Source organism: Rhinatrema bivittatum, chromosome 3 (assembly GCF_901001135.1).
Source record: "Rhinatrema bivittatum chromosome 3, aRhiBiv1.1, whole genome shotgun sequence".
In the NCBI taxonomy this organism is placed as follows: domain Eukaryota; kingdom Metazoa; phylum Chordata; class Amphibia; order Gymnophiona; family Rhinatrematidae; genus Rhinatrema; species Rhinatrema bivittatum.
Genome location: NC_042617.1, coordinates 6,887,220 through 6,905,661, shown reverse-complemented (window position 1 = coordinate 6,905,661; position 18,442 = coordinate 6,887,220). Strand labels below are relative to the sequence as shown.

The window sequence follows — 18,442 nt, the reverse complement described above, 5'->3', positions numbered from 1 at the left end:
TTGAGCCAGGCCCACCTTCTTGCCGAAATAGCAGCTGCTGATACCCTAGTAGCAGTATCAAAGATATCATAAGATGATCTGATCTCATGCTTGCCTGCCTCAAAACCTTTGTTTACTAAGGTTTGGAGCTGTTCTTGAAATTGCTGAGGCAGGGAGTCAGTCAAGTCTTGTATCTGCTTAAAAATGACCCTGTTATATTGGGTCATATAGAGCTGATAAGTGGCAATTCGGGAGATGAGCATTGATCCTTGGAAGACTCGACAACCAATGGCATCTATAAACTTCTGTTCCTTGCCAAGGGGAAAAGAAGTGTGAGGCTTTGAGCTCTTTGCTCTCTTCTGTGCAGATTCGACCACTACAGATTGGTGATCCAATTGTGGTTTCTGAAAGCCCGAAGCTAACTGCACCAAATAGGTAGTGTCAGCTTTCCTGTGGACTGGAGCAATGGAGCCAGGATGTTCCCAGTTCTTCTTCAGAAGATCCAGAAGAATCTGGTGGATAGGGATGGAGGTTATTACCTTGGGAGCATCCAAGAATTGGAGCAACTCCATCATCTGATGCCTATCATCCTGTTCAGTCTGTAATTGGAAGGGAACCAATTTAGACATTTCCTTCACAAAATTTATAAAGGAAAGGTCCTCTGGAGGAGAACGCTTTCTGCTTTCAGTGGGTGAAGGTGGTGAAGGCAAATCATCTGTGTCTGAGGAATCATCAGTCCAGGTATCATAAGGATCAGCACCTGCCCCTCTAGGATGTAGAGGGGGACGGGATGGTGGGATACCTGAAGGTCCTGGTCTAGGCTCCGAAGGAATCGAAGGAATAATCAGAGGCACAGATGAAGGCATTGGCGCAGGCATCGAGGGCATCGATGGATGGCTCGGTGGCACCGATGGGCTTATCGGCACTGATGGTTGGATCAGTGGTGATGGACGTATCGGCATCAATGGCTAAGGCAGAACTCCAGAAGGAGGGATGCGAAACGGTGTTTTTCCTCCCGATGACAGAGTGAGTGGGGAGGGCACCGGCGCCATCGGTGACCCAGGATCCATTGGTGGAAAAGTGGCAATTAGCCTTCCATCCTGGAGAGCAGCAGTGCCAACGCTGCCGGAATCGGGTTGGTGATCAGTTCCTCAATCGGTACCGGTGTCTGTGCCGGAGGAACCTGAAGTCGTTGCATCGCCTTATCGATGGCCTCCTGAACTATCCGATCCAGTTCTTCTCGGAGACCTGGAGCAAGCAGCCCCGGCTCCGGAACAGAAGAAGGAGGCAGAGGCATAGTCAGAGGGACCACTGTTAAAGGCGGCGTCGTGGTTCCCAATGCCCCATCAGGGGAGGGTTGCCTCAGTGACCCGGTCGCCGAAAAGGTCGGTTCCTTTTCTGGACGGGGTTTCTTCGACGGCAGCTCGGACGATGGTGAGGTCGATGATTTCACTCCCTCGATGGTCAAAGACTTTCTATGCCGATGGCGATGTTTGTCACTACGATCCCCTCGGTCCTGAGGGGGAGTAGAGGGTATTGAAGGCCAAGATGTCGTCAATGCCAGACGGTCACCGGTCAGTGGACAATGCTGGCGCGAAGTTGATGGTGCCGGTTCCGACGACATCGATGCAATGGATGGAGTCGGGGTTTGAGCACGGAAGAGAAGTTTCCATCTTCTCCATTCTGGCCTTGCGACCTTTTAGTGTTGTCAAGACATCGTGCTCTTGTCGAAGACACATTACACAGACTTTATGGGGGTCTGTGATGGACATGGTGCGATTACAGTCCGGGCACCGACGGAACCCCGGTGCCATGGCCATAGAAAAAATTGAGCCGCAGTACGGTCAACGGCCGGTAGGCAGTGAGGGCCAAACTCGACGGTAATCAACGGAAAAACGGGTAAAGACTTACCGGAGTACCGCGGCTTGAAAAAGTTAGAGGAGGGACTCCTGTGGGGCAAATTAACTTTTAGTAATTCCGTGAGGAATTCCTGTCAGGAATCTCTGCAGAGCTCCTTAACCGCGAGGCTACTGCTGCGCGGAAAAAAGAAGACTGAAGGGGGACCCCTGCTGGCTGCAGGGTTAGTGCCATGCTGGGCATGCCCAGTAGGGGCCAGTCAAAGTTCTGGAATTTTGACAGAAGTTTTCTGTAATTGGGCTCCATCCTGTGATGTCACCCATATGTGAGGACTACCATCCTGCTTGTCCTGTGAGAAAGCGGAAAACAAAGAATGAAGGAATTCTGTAAAACTATCCTCGCTAAATTAAGAGAGGAACCAAAGGTGCAATTGTCATCTGCTGGAGTCCGAGAAATACTGAAGGGTTACAGAGGGCACACCAGATTATGAGAGAGCGCCCTCTCAGTTTTTGCTCTGACTCCATCTGCTGGAAGGGGGGGGGGGGGGGGGGGAAACAACCCACGGTCTGGACTGATCCTGGTACGTACAGGGAAAATCCATTGCCAGGTAATCTAGCCTCAGTGGACTCTGAAGCCTGAGAACCAAGACAGAGAGAGTTAGTTTCACTGATCCTAAATTCAAACTCAACAACATCAAAACTCATCTTCTTTTTATTCAGGGGGACGGCAGTTAGAAAAGCAGGGCTGGACTGAAGCAAAAGGACAAAGACCAGGACAGGGTTAGAAAATTAGGACTGTATTTTAATTTCATCATACAACTCTGGAGGCACTAAGGATTCACCTAAGCTTTCACCTTGATTTATATTAGTGAAACATTTGGCGTGTACAAATCCTTTGAGCTACAGAGAAGCATTATCAGTGTATCATTTGCAAGTCATGAGGCTGTTGAAGAGGGCTGCCTGGGCCTTCCTTATAGCATGAATGGCAGGTCGATGTTTCTCTGCCCATTGCCAACATAGATGAAGCCGTGGTGCGGAGTCATGGGGATATGGTAGAATGTCAGTCCTGGCCACAGCAAGCTCCTCAGCACTAAAATGCTGTTGCCCCTCTCAAACTGAATGCACCAGGACCCTGCAAGACAGACAGATACAGATCATAAGGCGATATCAACAAGGATCCCAAATAGCATATGCTTTTCTAATAGACTCTTTTCCCAAAGCTTGACTGAAAAAAGGAGGCTCTCTTTAGAACAATGCAAGGGGCCAATGCAATATTTGTGGGCAGAAAACGGGCGCTCAGTGTTGAGCACCCAGCCACCTCTCCTGGAAGCATGATCCAGTATTTAAATGAGGGGTTCCACTAAAAAGGAGGTGCTAGGGACAATTTGGGCATCCCTAGCACTTCCTTGGCATCGGGTTCACAGGAGAGGTGGCTGTCAGTGCGGGTTGGGGAAACAGAAGCTCAATCTACGAACATCTGTCTTCTCCCACTACTGGCACAGACTTGCACATGATACAAGTGCATCTTGTATGTGGATACTGGGTGTCCAGACTTTGTTTTTTTAACTAAATCTGTTTTATGTGGTTTCTCCTCACTTACTATCATGACAATAATATTAGGAGGAATCACAGAAAGCAGGATTTTTCTTTTTTTTCCAATGCGCCCTTGAGTGTGGCATTGCAATGGGTGCATTGGCCATGTGGGAAATGTTTTGCTTTGTGGGGATTAGCTAATAGCTTCATCTGCATGGAATTTACATGTGATGAGCACTATTAGCTGCACGGTGATTTGGATGCACTGATCCCTGTATTATGGACGTGCGTCCAATCGCGTGTTAAACCATGTGCTAGCTGCTGCGCATGGTATTGTATCAGCCCCCAAGGGATAAGAGCCTATTCCTTAAGGTGGCATCTATATATATATTCTGCTTTTCAAAGAGCAAACTCAATGCATGCGAGTACCACTTGGGATATACAGTATTTGTGTGTCTGTGCAAACCATGAGTGGACTAGTGAAGGCTCAATCTTAAAACCTCTTTTGTATCCAGCCTATCTATATATTCAAAGTTTGCAATTAATCATCTGCTATCAGACTAGAACAGAGGTGGCCAACTCCGGTCCTCAAGAGCCACAAACAGATCTGGTTTTCAGGATATCCATAACCTGTACTCTGCGTTGAACCTTGTGGAAATAGCAGAAAACAAGATGATGTAAATAAATAAATATGAATAAAATATATTTGCATACATTGGAGGCAAGCGTGCAAATATGTCTCATGCATATTCATTATGAATATCCTGAAAACCAGATGGGTTTGTGGCTCCTTCAGGACCGGAGTTGGGCACCCCTGGTTTAGAATCTAAAGTTATGCTGCAATTGTTATCCAAACTGGAGGACAAGTTAGAAAGCCAAACATTCTCCAAAAATGTGGAACTCTAATAACAGTCTGGAGACCATTCTTCTCTAGCCAGTCCTAGTACCTCAAAATATAGAGCGGCAATATTCACTTCCCGTCCTCGAAGGCTGCAAATAGCTCAGGTTTCAAGATATCCCTAATAAATATGAGATGTCACAGCCTCAATTATAAGCAAATCCATCTCTTGCATATTCATTAGGGCCATTCTGAAAAGCAGACCTCAAGGAAATTCTCAGACTGGATATGCTCAAAAACAATTGCTATGCAAAAATCCTGATATGTCTTAATAAGTGTCAATTGCTCAAACAAAAGGATTTTTTCCATACGTTTGTAGGACCACCACTCTAGCAACCTATTCACCACACGCAAGCTGAGTACGATTGGTCCGATTTTCTGATTTTTTTTTTTTAACATTTTTTCAATGCATTTAAAAATAGGCGGATCAGGGGCGGGGCTGGGGGCGGGGCCGGGGGCATTCCCAAGTCCTCTGGCACAGCAGCTGGCAGGCGTAACTCCATCAAATAAGGTGGTGGGGGGGGGGGGATTTAGGTAGGGCAGGGGGGTGAGTTAGATAGGGGAAGATGTGGGGAGGCAGAAAGAAAGTTCCCTCCGAGGCCACTCCAATTTCGGAGCGGCCTCGGAGGGAACGGAGGAAGCCTGCGCGGCTCGGCGCGTGCAAGTTGCGCACAATTGTGCACCCCCCTTGCACGCGCCGACCCTGGATTTTATAACATGCATCGGCAACGCACGCATGTTATAAAATCGGGCCTAGATTTGTTCACGCCAGGTTGCGTGAACAAATCTAGGCCCGTGCGCAGGTTTGAAGATCTGCTCCTTAGTGTTTGGGTACTTGCCAGGTACTTATGGCCTGGATTGGCCACTGTTGGAAACAGGATGCTGGGCTTGATGGACCCTTGGTCTGACCCAGTATGGCATTTTCTTATGTTCTGCCATATCGATGCCCAATTTTCCAGTCTCACAAGGTCTTCCTGCAATTTATCACAATCCACTTGTGATTTAACTACTCTGAACAATTTTGTGTCATCTGCAAATTTGATTACCTCACTCGTATTTCTTTCCAGATCATTTATAAATATATTGAACAGTAAGGGTCCCAATACAGATCCCTGAGGCACTCCACTGCCCACTCCTTTCCACTGAGAAAATTGCCCATTTAATCCTACTCTCTGTTTCCTGTCTTTTAGCCAGTTTGCAATCCACAAAAGGACATCGCCTCCTACCCCATGACTTTTTACTTTTCCTAGAAGCCTCTCATGAGGAACTTTGTCAAACACCTTCTGAAAATCCAAGTATACTACATCTACCGGTTCACCTTTATCCACATGTTTATTAACTCCTTCAAAAAAGTGAAGCAGATTTGTGAGGCAAGACTTGCCCTGGGTAAAGCCATGCTGACTTTGTTCCATTAAACCATGTCTTTCTATATGTTCTGTGATTTTATTTATTATTTATTTATTTATTTATTTATTTAACTTCTTTTACTATACCGACACTCAAGACCAGGTCTTATCGTACCGGTTTACATTAGAACAAGGGGAAAAATCAATTAACGTATAAGTGGAAAAGAGAAGTTACATTAAAACAGGGAGAGTAAAAACATGGATGTCGGAAGATAGGACAGAATTAAGTAATTGAACAATAAGTTAACAAAATTACAAACTATAAATTAACATAAAACAATAAATTAATAATACAGAAAACATGGATTATAATCAGCGGAAATATACATGGAAATATATATATATGGAATATATACAGCTGGAATATACATGTTATGTCAGATGGGAGGAGTGGCGGGGGTGAGGGAAAAGGGTGGGTTGAGGTTGCGAGTGGAAAAGGGAAAAGTGAAAAAAGTTTGGGAGTGCGGGGAGGGAGAAGGGTGGGTTGGAGGGTGAGAGAGAGTTGGTTAATATGGAATCCTTCAACGATAGGCTTGTGTGAACAGCCAGGTTTTAAGTTTTTTTCTGAAGGTTAAATGGCATTGTTCCTGGCGTAAGTCTTGAGGAAGCGAATTCCAATGTAGGGGACCTGCTGTTGAAAAAGCTCGCTTGTGGATGGAGTTGTGAACTGATGATTTGTTGGGAGGGGCCTTGAGCTTACTTTTGTAGGCAGTTCTTATTGGTCTTGAAGATGTAAGTAGTTCCAGAGGGAAGGTGAGTTGGAGAGAGGATTGTTGGTAGACCGATTTGTGGATGATAGTGAGAGCTTTGAACAGTATTCTATGTTGAATAGGAAGCCAATGTAAGATTTTTAGGATAGGTGTGATGTGGTCCTTGCGCCGTGTGTTTGTAAGGATCCTGGCTGCTGCGTTTTGCAGCATCTGTAGAGGTTTGGTCGAAGAGGCGGGGAGACCGAGTAGAAGAGCGTTGCAATAGTCAATCTTTGAAAACAGTATTGCTTGAAGCACAGAACGGAAATCCTGGAAGTGTAAGAGCGGTCTTAGATGCTTCAGGACCTGTAGCTTGAAGAAACATTCTTTAGTTGTAGCGTTAATGAATTTTTTGAAATTCATTCTGGAGTCAAGGGTGGCCCCAAGGTCTCTGACATGGCTTGCTAGTGGGGTTATTGTGTTATTAGTGAAGGGGTGGTTATCGCTAGGGGAGATAACCAGGAGTTCCGTTTTGGACGTATTTAGGACCAGGTTGAGATTCGTGAGAAGCTGGTTGATGGCATGTAGGCAGTCGTTCCAGAAATTTAGAGTTGAGGAGATGGGGTCCGAGATGGGGATTATGATTTGCACATCGTCTGCGTATATAAAATGGGTGAGGTTGAGGCTATTGAGCAGCTGGCATAAAGGAAGTAGGTATATGTTAAACAGGGTAGGGGACAGAGAAGAGCCCTGTGGTACTCCTTGTTTTGATGGGACGGGGTGGGATTCTTTGTCGTTTATTTTAACTTTGTAGTGCCTGTTGTTCAGAAAGGATTTAAACCAGAGCAGTGCAGAGCCAGAGATGCCTATTTCCATTAGACGGCTGATGAGGATGTCGTGATTTACCGTGTCAAACGCCGCAGAAATATCGAGTAGGGCTAGGAGGTAAGATTGTCCCTTGTCAAGGCCCATCAGGATGGTGTCCGTTAAAGAAAGAAGGAGGGATTCTGTGTTTAGGCGTTTCCTGAAACCGAATTGAGAAGGGTATAAGATATTGTGGGAGTCCAAGTAGTCGGTGAGACGGAAGTTGACAAGTTTTTCCATTATTTTAGCTATAAAAGGTAGGTTTGCGATGGGGCGGAAATTTGCTGGGTTGGCTGGGTCCAGATTGGGTTTTTTTAGTAAGGGTTTCAGCGAAGCAATTTTTAAGGAGTCAGGGACAGATCCTTGATTGAGGGAACAATTTATGATGTCTGCCAGAGATCTGGCAATGGTGTTAGGAATGGTGAGGAGAAGTTTGGTTGGTATTTGGTCTAGAGGGTGAGATGAGGGTTTCATTTTCTTGATAATCGATTCTATTTCCAGGGATGATGTAGGTTCAAGAGATACTAGCGTCTGTTTAAGAATAGTAGAGGATGGATTTTGGCTAGGAGTTTGGCTGGGGGGTTGTAAGGCTATTGATGATTTGTTGGATGTTGCCAGTGGGCCAAGTAGGTTTTTGACTTTGTTGTCAAAGAAAATCGCCAACTCTGTAGATTTGTTTTGGGCTTCTTCTTCTGAGAAGGTAGGGGAAGTGGGAGTGGTGAGGGCTGCCACATATGAGAAGAGCGTTTTCGGGTCGTATAGGAAACCGTGTATTTTTTGGCATAAAAATCTCGTTTGGTGCGGGTGATCGATGTTCTGTAGAAGCTCATTGCTGTTTTGTAAGTAGCCAATGATGTGGGGGAGGGGTCTTTCCGCCAGCGTAGTTCCTTGTGTTGTAGGTCTTGTTTGAGTTTTCTTAATTCCGTAGAGAACCAGGGTTTTTTGTTCGAGCGTGCTGGGTTGATAATTTTTGAGGATAATGGGCAAATTGAGTTTGCTACTGCGTGTGTGATTGTTTGCCAGGAATTAATTGCGGTATCAGCATCTGTGATTGATGCGGTATCAGCATCTGTGATTGATGTTTAGAACACTTTCCACTATTTTTCCTGGCACTGAAGTCAGGCTAACCGGTCTGTAGTTTCCCGGATCGCCCCTGGAGCCCTTTTTAAATATTGGGGTTACATTTGCTATCCTCCAGTCTTCAGGTACAATGGATGATTTTAATGATAGGTTACACATTTTTACTAATAGGTCTGAAATTTCATTTTTTAGTTCCTTCAGAACTCTGGGGTGTATACCATCCGGTCCAGGTGATTTACTACTCTTCAGTTTGTCAATCAGGCCTACCACATCTTCTAGGTTCACCGTGATTTGGTTCAGTCCATCTGAATCATTACCCATGAAAACCTTCTCCATTACGGATACCTCCCCAACATCCTCTTCAGTAAACACCGTAGCAAAGAAATCATTTAATCTTTCCGCGATGGCCTTATCTTCTCTAAGTGCCCCTTTAACCCCTCGATCATCTAATGGTCCAACTGACTCCCTCACTGGCTTTCTGCTTCGGATATATTTTAAAAAGTTTTTACTGTGAGTTTTTCCCTCTATGGCCAACTTCTTTTCAAATTCTCTCTTAGCCTGTCTTATCAATGTCTTACATTTAACTTGCCAACGCTTATGCATTATCCTATTTTCTTCTGTTGGATCCTTCTTCCAATTTTTGAATAAAGATCTTTTGGCTAAAATAGCTTCTTTCACCTCCCCTTTTAACCATGCCGGTAATCGTTTTGCCTTCTTTCCACCTTTCTTAATGTGTGGAATACATCTGGATTGTGCTTCTAGCTCAGGGGTCGGGAACCCATGGCTCGCGAGCCAGATATGGCTCTTTTGAGGGCTGCATCTGGCTCGCAGACAAGTGTCGCCATACTTCGCGGTTCCCCGCTGACCCAGCTGCTTCCCGGTCCTCCGCCGCTCGGGCTTAAAATGCTGTCAGCCCGGGCGGAACGCGGCAGGACAGCTGGAGTCAGCGGCACCGGCGTGCTCTCTTCTCCCCCCCCCCCGCGGCCCGGAAGAGGAAGTGGAGAGCATCGGGTGCCTGCGCGGGAAGAAGAGACCACACTAGCGTGGTCTCTTCTTCCGCGCAGGCACCCGATGCTCACCACTTCCTCTTCCGGGCCGCGGGGGGGAGGAGAAGAGAGCACGCCGACTGGAGTCATCGGGTGCCTGCGCGGGAGTCATCGGGTGCCTGCGCGGGAGTCATCGGGTGCCTGCGCGGGTCTTCCCGCGCAGGCACCCGATGCTCTCCACTTCCTCTTCCGGGCCGCGGGAAGAAGAGAGCACGCCGGTGCTCTCTTCTTCCCGCGGCCCGGAAGAGGAAGTGGAGAGCATCCCGCGCAGGCACGCTAGTGTCCGACGGGAAAGAAGACTGCAGCGCGGCTCGGAGGAAAATGAAAATCTTCAACCGCGGCCGATGGGACTCCGCCTTCGCCTCCGCGAGGGCTGAAAATGAAGGAGGTTAGCGTTGGGAGGTGGCTGCTGCTGCCGCGAGTTCCGGGGGGGAAGGGGGAGAGAGAGAGTGAATGAATGAGCGAGCAAGCATGTGTGTTTGAGATCCTGTGTGTGTGAGTGAGAGATTGCATGTATGTGAATGATTGAGAGCCTGTATATGTGAAAGAGAGTATGTCTGTGATTGAGATCCTGCCTGTGAGAGAGAGAGCATGAATGTAAGTTTACCATTGGGAACCTGTATGTGTAAGTTTGTAATTGAAAACCTGTTTGTTTGAAAGAGTATGTGTGTATGATTGAGATCCTTTGTGTGTGAGAGAGATCATGTGTATGTATGATTAAGAGCCTGTGTGTATAAGTAAGAGAGAGATCATGTGTGTCTGTGTCTGATTGACAGCTGGTTTAGGTGATGGAGCATGTGAGTATGTGATTGAGAGCCTGTGTTTAAATGAGAGAGAGAGACCATGTGTGTCTGTGTGATTGAGAGCTGATTTAGGTGAGGGAGCATGTGAGTATGTGATTGAGAGCCTGTGTTTAAATGAGAGAGAGAGACCATGTGTGTATGTGTGTGATTGAGAGCTGATTTAGGTGAGGGAGCATGTGAGTATGTGATTGAGAGCCTGTGTATAAATGAGAAAAAGAGAGGACATGTTTGTAAGCATGTGAATGAGAGTCTGTGTGTGAGAGAAAAAGACAGCATGTATTTATGTGATTGAAAGCCTGTGTGTGTGTAAGCGTGAAAAGATAGACAGCATGTGTGTAAATGTGTAATTAAGAGCCTATATAAGTGAGAGAGAAAAAACATTTGTATATGTGAGTGACTGAGAGCATGTGTGTATAGGTGTGTCATTGAGAGCCAGTGTGAGAGAGAGCGCTGGTATGTGACTGAGAGAGGAGAAAGTTCCAAGCAAACCACCCCACCTCCTGCTAATTCAGAACAATCTCAGGACACCTGGATATCAAACGTTCCCAGGTATGCAGAGCAAAAAATTTTTGTATCCTTATTATTTTTCATTACTGGATCTTTGTGTCTGCTATTTTGAAATATTTTGTTGGTATCTGGAAATGTTTTATATGAGTTTTTAATTATTGGATATTCCATTCATCAGCTGTTTCGAAATATGTTCTTTTTGTTAGTACAGTTTTACTGCTGATGATTTTATATTTCTTGATTTGTTTTATAAGGATGTGTGATGTTTCTTTTTTCCTTTGTTACACTGCATACAGAGACTCTGGCTTGTTGCAGTTTCCAATTCAGTTTTTGTCTGCATGCTTCTTGTTATGCGTTTTGGTCTCTTTATTCTATGTTAGGTGAGGGACAGCACGTGATTCAGGTGAGGTTTTCTGCTGGCGTGTAGTTTCTGTGTAGGACTCTATAGCAGCCTGACTTGGTCCGTTTTCCTAATAGGAGATGTATTGGTGTCTTAAGGCCTGGTGTAATATTTTCAGAGACTTATTGTACTTTAAAAGTGTGATCTTACATAAAATGCACACATTTACTTGTATTTAGTTTTAAACATATTGTATGGCTCTCATGGAATTACATTTTAAAATATGTGGCGTTTATGGCTCTCTCAGCCAAAAAGGTTCCTGACCCCTGTTCTAGCTGGTATTTTTTTTAACAATGACCACGCCTCTTGGACACTTTTTACCTTTGCAGCTGCACCTTTCAGTTTTTTTCTAACAATTTTTCTCATTTTATCAAAATTTCCCTTTTGAAAGTTTAGCATGAGAGCTGTGGATTTGCTTACTGTCCCCCTTCCAGTCATTAATTCAAATTTGATCATATTATGATCACTATTGCCAAGTGGCCCCACCACCATTACCTCTCTCACCAAATCCTGTGCTCCACTGAGAATTAGATCTAAAATTGCTCCCTCTCTTGTTGGTTCCTGAACCAATTGCTCCACAAAAATGTCATTTATTCCATCCAGGAACTTTATATTTATAGCGTGTCCCGATGATACATTTACCCAGTCAATATTGGGGTAATTGAAGTCTGAATTGTCTTGCACATCAATCATCATCGTTTTGACAGATGTACTGTTCTTTTCTGAGTCAACTGACAACTCCGTTCCCACTTCCTCATGGACTGAGGTCATCAACTTACAGAAACGACTGACTAGAGCGGAGTTACACTCTGCTACTTTAATTGAATACTGCCGGGTTCGGCGCATCCCTAGAGGGCTACGGATACAGAAGGAGCCGAGGCTTCACACGGAGAATACAGCATTCATATCGCGTTGGAACCAAATTTTAAACAAATGCTCCTTGGACCTGATGGTCCTCATTATTGAGTCAAATAAGGAGCTGCAAATCACTTTAAAGGAGGAGCTTTCGTTTAAACTAGATTTGGTCAAACATTCAACAACTTTGGAAACGTTTCAACAGCAGCTTCAGGAATTTGAAGAAAATCTGACCAAATTTCGGGATGATTTAAAATCTACCAAATTCAGTAAATTTCAACGCGATTTAACGGATTACAACTCAGGCTATGTGTATAAATAGATGTCCAAGAAGCCGCAAAAGAAGGTCACCTTTGCCGAGGGCTCTTCAACATCGTCCTCAGAAGAATCCGGGAGCGAGCACATACCTCGGGGCCGCGGGCAAGGATGCAAGACCCGCGGGACCCCTACTTTCTCAACGCTGCAGGTCCCACACAAGGACCCCTGGACAGTACACAACCTTATACTTCTGCCTCCTCACGGTATTCCTCAATAGCAGCGTCTTTTTTAGATTCCGGTCAACCCCCCAGGGAAACGCGAATCACACGGTCCCGCACAGGTACAACTCAGCCGGGACAGAAAACGTCTCGAACACCACGTCCTCCATCACGTCTCCCAGATGCTTGGCAGTAAGTTCTGAGACTGTGTTTAATTTATCCACTCGTAACTTATCTGATGTGGAAGAGAGAACTTTACAGAAGGGTTTGTCTTTTGTACCAACAACTCGTTGTGACCCATTTGACCTACAGGTTCATCTTTACAGATTTTTCCGCATCTTGAAGTTAAAACTTTTCTTTACTGATTCCCCGTCCATTATAGACAATTCAGTGATTTCAAAGAAGTCCAGATGGACCCCTCCGGGCCCCACTAATCCTTTATTGGGGGCCTTTGAGCGTCTAGTAAGTAAAGATGCCCAGTCACTTGCCATCAGAAAACAGTTTGTAAGATACAATTTGTCCCAAAGGGAGGCCACAGCAATAAGGGAATTGTCTAAAGATCCATCTATCGTAATTAAACCGGCAGACAAGGGTGGAGGGATAGTGGTATGGGGTAAAGCGGACTATGAAGCGGAGGTGTTGCGTCAACTCAGCGACACCTCCTTTTATAAACTGCTTTTAGAGAACCCCACACCAGATTTGTTGAAAATAATCAAAGACTTGGTTCAGGAGGCTTCTGACTGTAGAATGCTTACGACTAGGGAGGCAAAATTTTTGGTGAATTCCGCCCCGGTCATGCCTCTATTTTACGTTCCGCCAAAAATTCACAAGATGCTGGTGTCCCCTCCAGGCCGCCCAATAGTATCAGGAATCAATTCATTGTTGGAGCCATTATCACAATTCACTGATATTTTTTTAAAACCATTCGTTGCTCAGATCCGTTCATACGTTAAAGACACTGCACATTTGATCACAAAACTGTCTAATTCTTCTGTTCCCGTGGGGGGCTTCTTCTTTGTTACCCTCGATGTTATTTCCCTATACTCAAACATTCCCCAGTCGGAAGCATTACAATTAATTGAAAATATCTTGAATCAACGACCTGCCCCTCACCGGTTGTCTACCTCTTTTTTGACGCAATTAGCCACTCTAGCCCTGACAAAAAATTTTTTCATGTTCGACCAAAAGTACTACCAACAGATTAAAGGGACGGCCATGGGGGCCACCATGGCCCCCTCACTGGCCTGTCTCTATATGGACCATTATGAATCCTCACTGGTATACCCCTCTGAATGGTTTTCCCATGTGGCCCTATGGCTACGGTACATTGATGACATTTTGATCATTTGGACAGGGACAGATATCCAATTTTTTGTGTTTTATGACTGGTTAAATTCCTTAAACCCACACATCCAATTTAATCACTGTATTCATGCCTCACAAATCGCATTTCTTGACGTTATTATTTCTGTAGAACAGGATCAATATGTTACTACACTGTTCAGGAAAGAAACTGACAGGAACACGCTCTTGGCATACTCTAGCTGTCACCCAAAACCTCTGAAAGACAACATTCCTACGGGACAATTCTTAAGATTAAAACGCTTGTGTTCATCCAGGAAAGATTTTTTGCAACAATCCCAGCTGTTGTCTCAGCGGTTTTTGGACAGGGGGTATCCCATGCGGGTGGTAAAAAAGGCCTTTAAGAGGGTTCTATATACTAACCGTGACTGGTTATTCCTCCCCTCATCAGATAATGACAGCCAATGCTTCAACTGCATTTTACCCTTTTCCATTGCAAGTAAAGCTATTGCAGCTATGATCCGGAGGCATTGGGAGAATTTATCCCTTTCATCGCTTTTTCAAGGACCATTGCGGTTCACATTCCGGAGAGGTTACAATCTCCGGGATCAGTTAGTTCACGCTAGCTTTAATAGACAAGCGAGAGAGAATAGGGCTGGCCAGCATGGTCCTTGTGGACATTGCTCAGTATGTAGTCACACCACTCAGTCAGACTCCTTCACTCATCCTGCTACTGGGTTTCACCACCAACTTCAAAACAAGTCAGACTGCACTACGAGGGGCGTAGTTTATGTCATACAATGCCCCTGCCCTTTACTGTATGTGGGTAAGACCTCCAGGATGGTCAAGACCCGCATCATAGAACACTGCTCGAACATCCGTCTACTCAGGATGGACGAACCTCTAGTCACACATTGGGTTCAACATCATCATACCATTGCTGATCTACAATTTTCAATCTTAGAGGTCGTTGTGCCCCCGCTTCGGGGAGGGGATTATTCTGAAATCCTGGGTAGGCGTGAACAAAAGTGGATCTTTAAATTGTCTACTGTCCATCCAAAAGGTCTTAACAAAGACATTGAATGGTTTCTGTTTAGTTGACATCTTTGTGGGGGCGGGGTTTAGCTGAGAATTTCTCGCGATATCTCCTGTCTTTGGCGCCAAAACTGTCTCTTTAAATAGTTCACTTGTTGTACGAGCCGATGCGCTCCATGATGAATATATAAGGTATGTTCTTTTTTGAAAACCTGTTTAAGTTCAGTAGCCATATTTTCAAGGTCCATCATTTATTGTTCTTTATATTATAGATGAAATTAACCGTGGGTCCCTCCCGATGCAGCTACCGCGAAACACGGACCGTGTCGGGGGACTTTTTCACTTGCATGTTTGAAGAACTATGGAGTTGCCATGATTGATTGTTTAAAAGTATTATTTCAATAAAAAGTTCACTATAAATCTCTTGATGGACTTGCTTACCTGTTTCTTGCACGCTGGGATTATTGGTAATTGAAGTCTCCCATTATTACCGCACTACCAATTTGGCTAGCTTCCCTAATTTCTCTTAGCTATCAAGTTCCCCAACACAGAGCTGTGTTTCGTTGAAGACTGCTTCAAGGGGATATTCCTTCTCATCAGGGTCGGTGCAAGGGTATTAAGCACCCTAGGCAAATCTTACAGCCTAGTGCCCCCTCCCCTCACCTCCCCATACACAATTTTAAAGTTATGCATTTATAACAACATATTTTACATGAAAAATGACTGAGGTAAAATTAATATACACATTGTTGTGATAATTTCATGCACTTTGTATCTTGGAATTATACCTATTGTGATATGTTTTGGCATGGTCCTCCCATATCAACACAGTACTATCTGCCAACACTCAAAGAATAACAACCCTACCTATGAAAAAGAATACTACAAATATTACACCAGAATCTAAAATATCAATACACCTCCTATCAGGAAAACAGAACAGGCCAAGCTTCTACAGATCCCTACAGGGAAACCACATGCTAAAAGAATGCTTCATCTCAGTCTTTGCAAGCAGAACACAAACCCTCACCAAATACAGAATAAAGCCTCATAAAGTATAAATAGAAATGTGCAGACAAAAACTGAACTGTAAAATGCATCACGCCAGACTCTATACAGTGCAACAATGGAAAAACAAACATTTAGCCATTCCTCATGAAACAATCAACAAAATCAAGATATAAAAATCATTAATCATAATAGTAAAATCATACTAATAAAATAATTTCAAAACAGCTGATGAATAGAATATCCAATAATTAAAGACTCAAGCAAATTTTGAAAGCTTTACCAAACACCAATAAAATATTTCAAAACAGCAGACACATCACATACTACCAATAATTAAAATGGTAGTCAATCAAGAAAAATGAACTTAAAAAGCCACCTTTACTTACCCTCTCCAGCAGTTCTCCTACTCCTTTCCCTTGCAGGCCACACCAAAAGCAGCAGTAGCTGCTGAAGCTGTCCTCACTGTCCTCTTCCTTAGGGACCACAACCAGTCTCTTCTCTCTCTCACACACACACACATACAAGTCATCTCCCTGATCACTCTCTCTCACACATACACACGTCACCTCTCTGGCCAGTCTCTCTCAATCACACAATGCTCTTGCTCTCTCCTACACACAAGCTTTCAATCACACACATGCTCTATTTCACTTACACACAAGCTCTCAATCACATATATGCCCCCCTCTCTCTCACAGCCACAGCCAGCCAAAAACATGCTCCATCTCTCTCTCGCACACACACATTGACACACACAAGCACCCTCCCTGCCTCACATACACACCACACACACACACAGAATCACCTTCCCTGTCTCACATACCACACACACACACACACACACACACACACAGAAGCACCTTGTCTCACACTATACACACACAGAAGCACCCTCCCTGCCTCACATACACACTACACAGACACAGAAGCACCCTTCCGATCTCCAACACACACATACACACACAAAGGCCCCCAGCTGAACAGCTTGTCTTCGGCCCCACCGGCCTGGTCTCCTGCGGCAGCTAGCAGCACCGGTCTTCATTTCTTCGGCCCCCGCCGGCTGCGAGTAGCACGCAACACACCGGTTGAGAATCGCTGGCCTAGGTCCTGCAGCTCCCACCAGTGTCGGGAATCGGGACAAAGTTTTTTTCACAATTCTGAGCAGGTCCGATGGAAGCAGTAGGTGGCTGCTGGGTCGCCCTTAAACCTGTAGCACCCTAGGCGATCGCCTAGTTTGCCTAGTGCTTCCACCAGCCCTGCTTCTCATTAAAAGCTCACTCGTGGACAGTCCATCAGCCTTGCATATTTAAAAATCTCTAAAAAAAAAAAAAGCATGGAGGAAAACATCATGTTTAAAAGGGAACAGGAAGTGATGTCAGCTGACATCATCATGTCATCCAAATCCAGAGCAATACAAATATATAAACATTTCCCATAAATATGTTTTCAAATTAAGGAATATCAAGCCAAAAGTTCAATAAGTCCATTAGGGGCTACCGAATGCAAAGTAAAAATCCAAATTTTTTGTATTTGTTTAGTAGCATCTGCAAGTCACCACCCCATTGCAAGGGATGAAGTTGTTCCAAAATAGCTCATTTCAAATCCTGAAAGGAATGTGACTGTTGTAAACAATGGGATACCATAGGAGCAGTCATCCTAGAGGTTTTGGTACAGCTCTTATGCTCCGTGAATCTGACCCTAATATTCCTTTTTGTGCAGCTTATGTAAATAATTTTACAGGGTCATTGTATCAAATAAAAAACCCTTTGTGATGAATAATATGTGGTAGACTTTAATTCTTCAATCCGACCAGATTGGGAATGTACCCACTCTGTATCAACCAAAGTGGAATCATACATAGAACAATGGCCGCTCGCCTGATGGCCTTGAATCACATATGCTGTTACTATTGGAAGTGACACAAGACTACCCAGAACAAGGATTATTGGTCACTTTGGAAGTGGAGCATTATATACTAATGATCCACAAATGGCAGCACCACGACTTATTAATGAGACCTCATCCTCCCAAAAAAGACTACAGCGCGTTCCTACATCTTCTTTTGACAGAAATATTAGAGATAGTGTTAACATAAAACTATTCCTGTTTTGATTCCAAATTTTACAAACAGATTCAAGGAGTAGCAATGGGGGCTACTGTGGCCCATGACTTCACTAAATTATACATGGCTTATATTATACGGCACTTATATGATTTAATTTGGTTCCATTATATACAACTGTGGTGCTGTTACATTGATATAAATCTTTTAAATGCTTTTCACAATTGGTTGAACCATTGGATCCACATGTGAAATTTTCCATACAATTGTATCGGTTATAAATTACATTTTTAGATATAATAATAATTAAAGAAGGTTAATAAGATTAGTACCACTTTATACCACAAGGTTACAGACTGTAATAATTTACTATCTTATTCCAATTGTCATCCTAGAAATCTTAAGGATAGTCTTCTGATAAGTTAATTTCTACCTTTGAGAAGTATTTGTTCTACAGTAGAGGATTATATGAAAATCACAGGATATGATCCAATGGTTCTTACTATGCTGATATCTATGGTCAGTGGTCAAGACAGCTTACAAGAGAGCTCTATACGCAAATCGCACTCTGCTATTGTCCTACAAATTAAGGAATCAGAACAGGGAGCTCACATGTGTCCTCTGCTATACTGATCGTGCC

The 18,442-nt window shown here is 44.3% G+C and overlaps 1 protein-coding gene across 1 annotated transcript in view; it reads right to left on the bottom strand.

Moving 5' to 3' along the window:
• Positions 1-2,611: 2,611 nt before the first annotated feature.
• RSPH9 (radial spoke head 9 homolog) overlaps positions 2,612-18,442 on the bottom strand; it is a gene marked incomplete in the record, with an annotated part of 135,273 nt that continues 119,442 nt past the window's right edge. Inside the window, 1 exon segment of the mRNA XM_029596740.1 lies at positions 2,612-2,967. Coding sequence (XP_029452600.1) covers positions 2,807-2,967 — 161 coding nt within the window.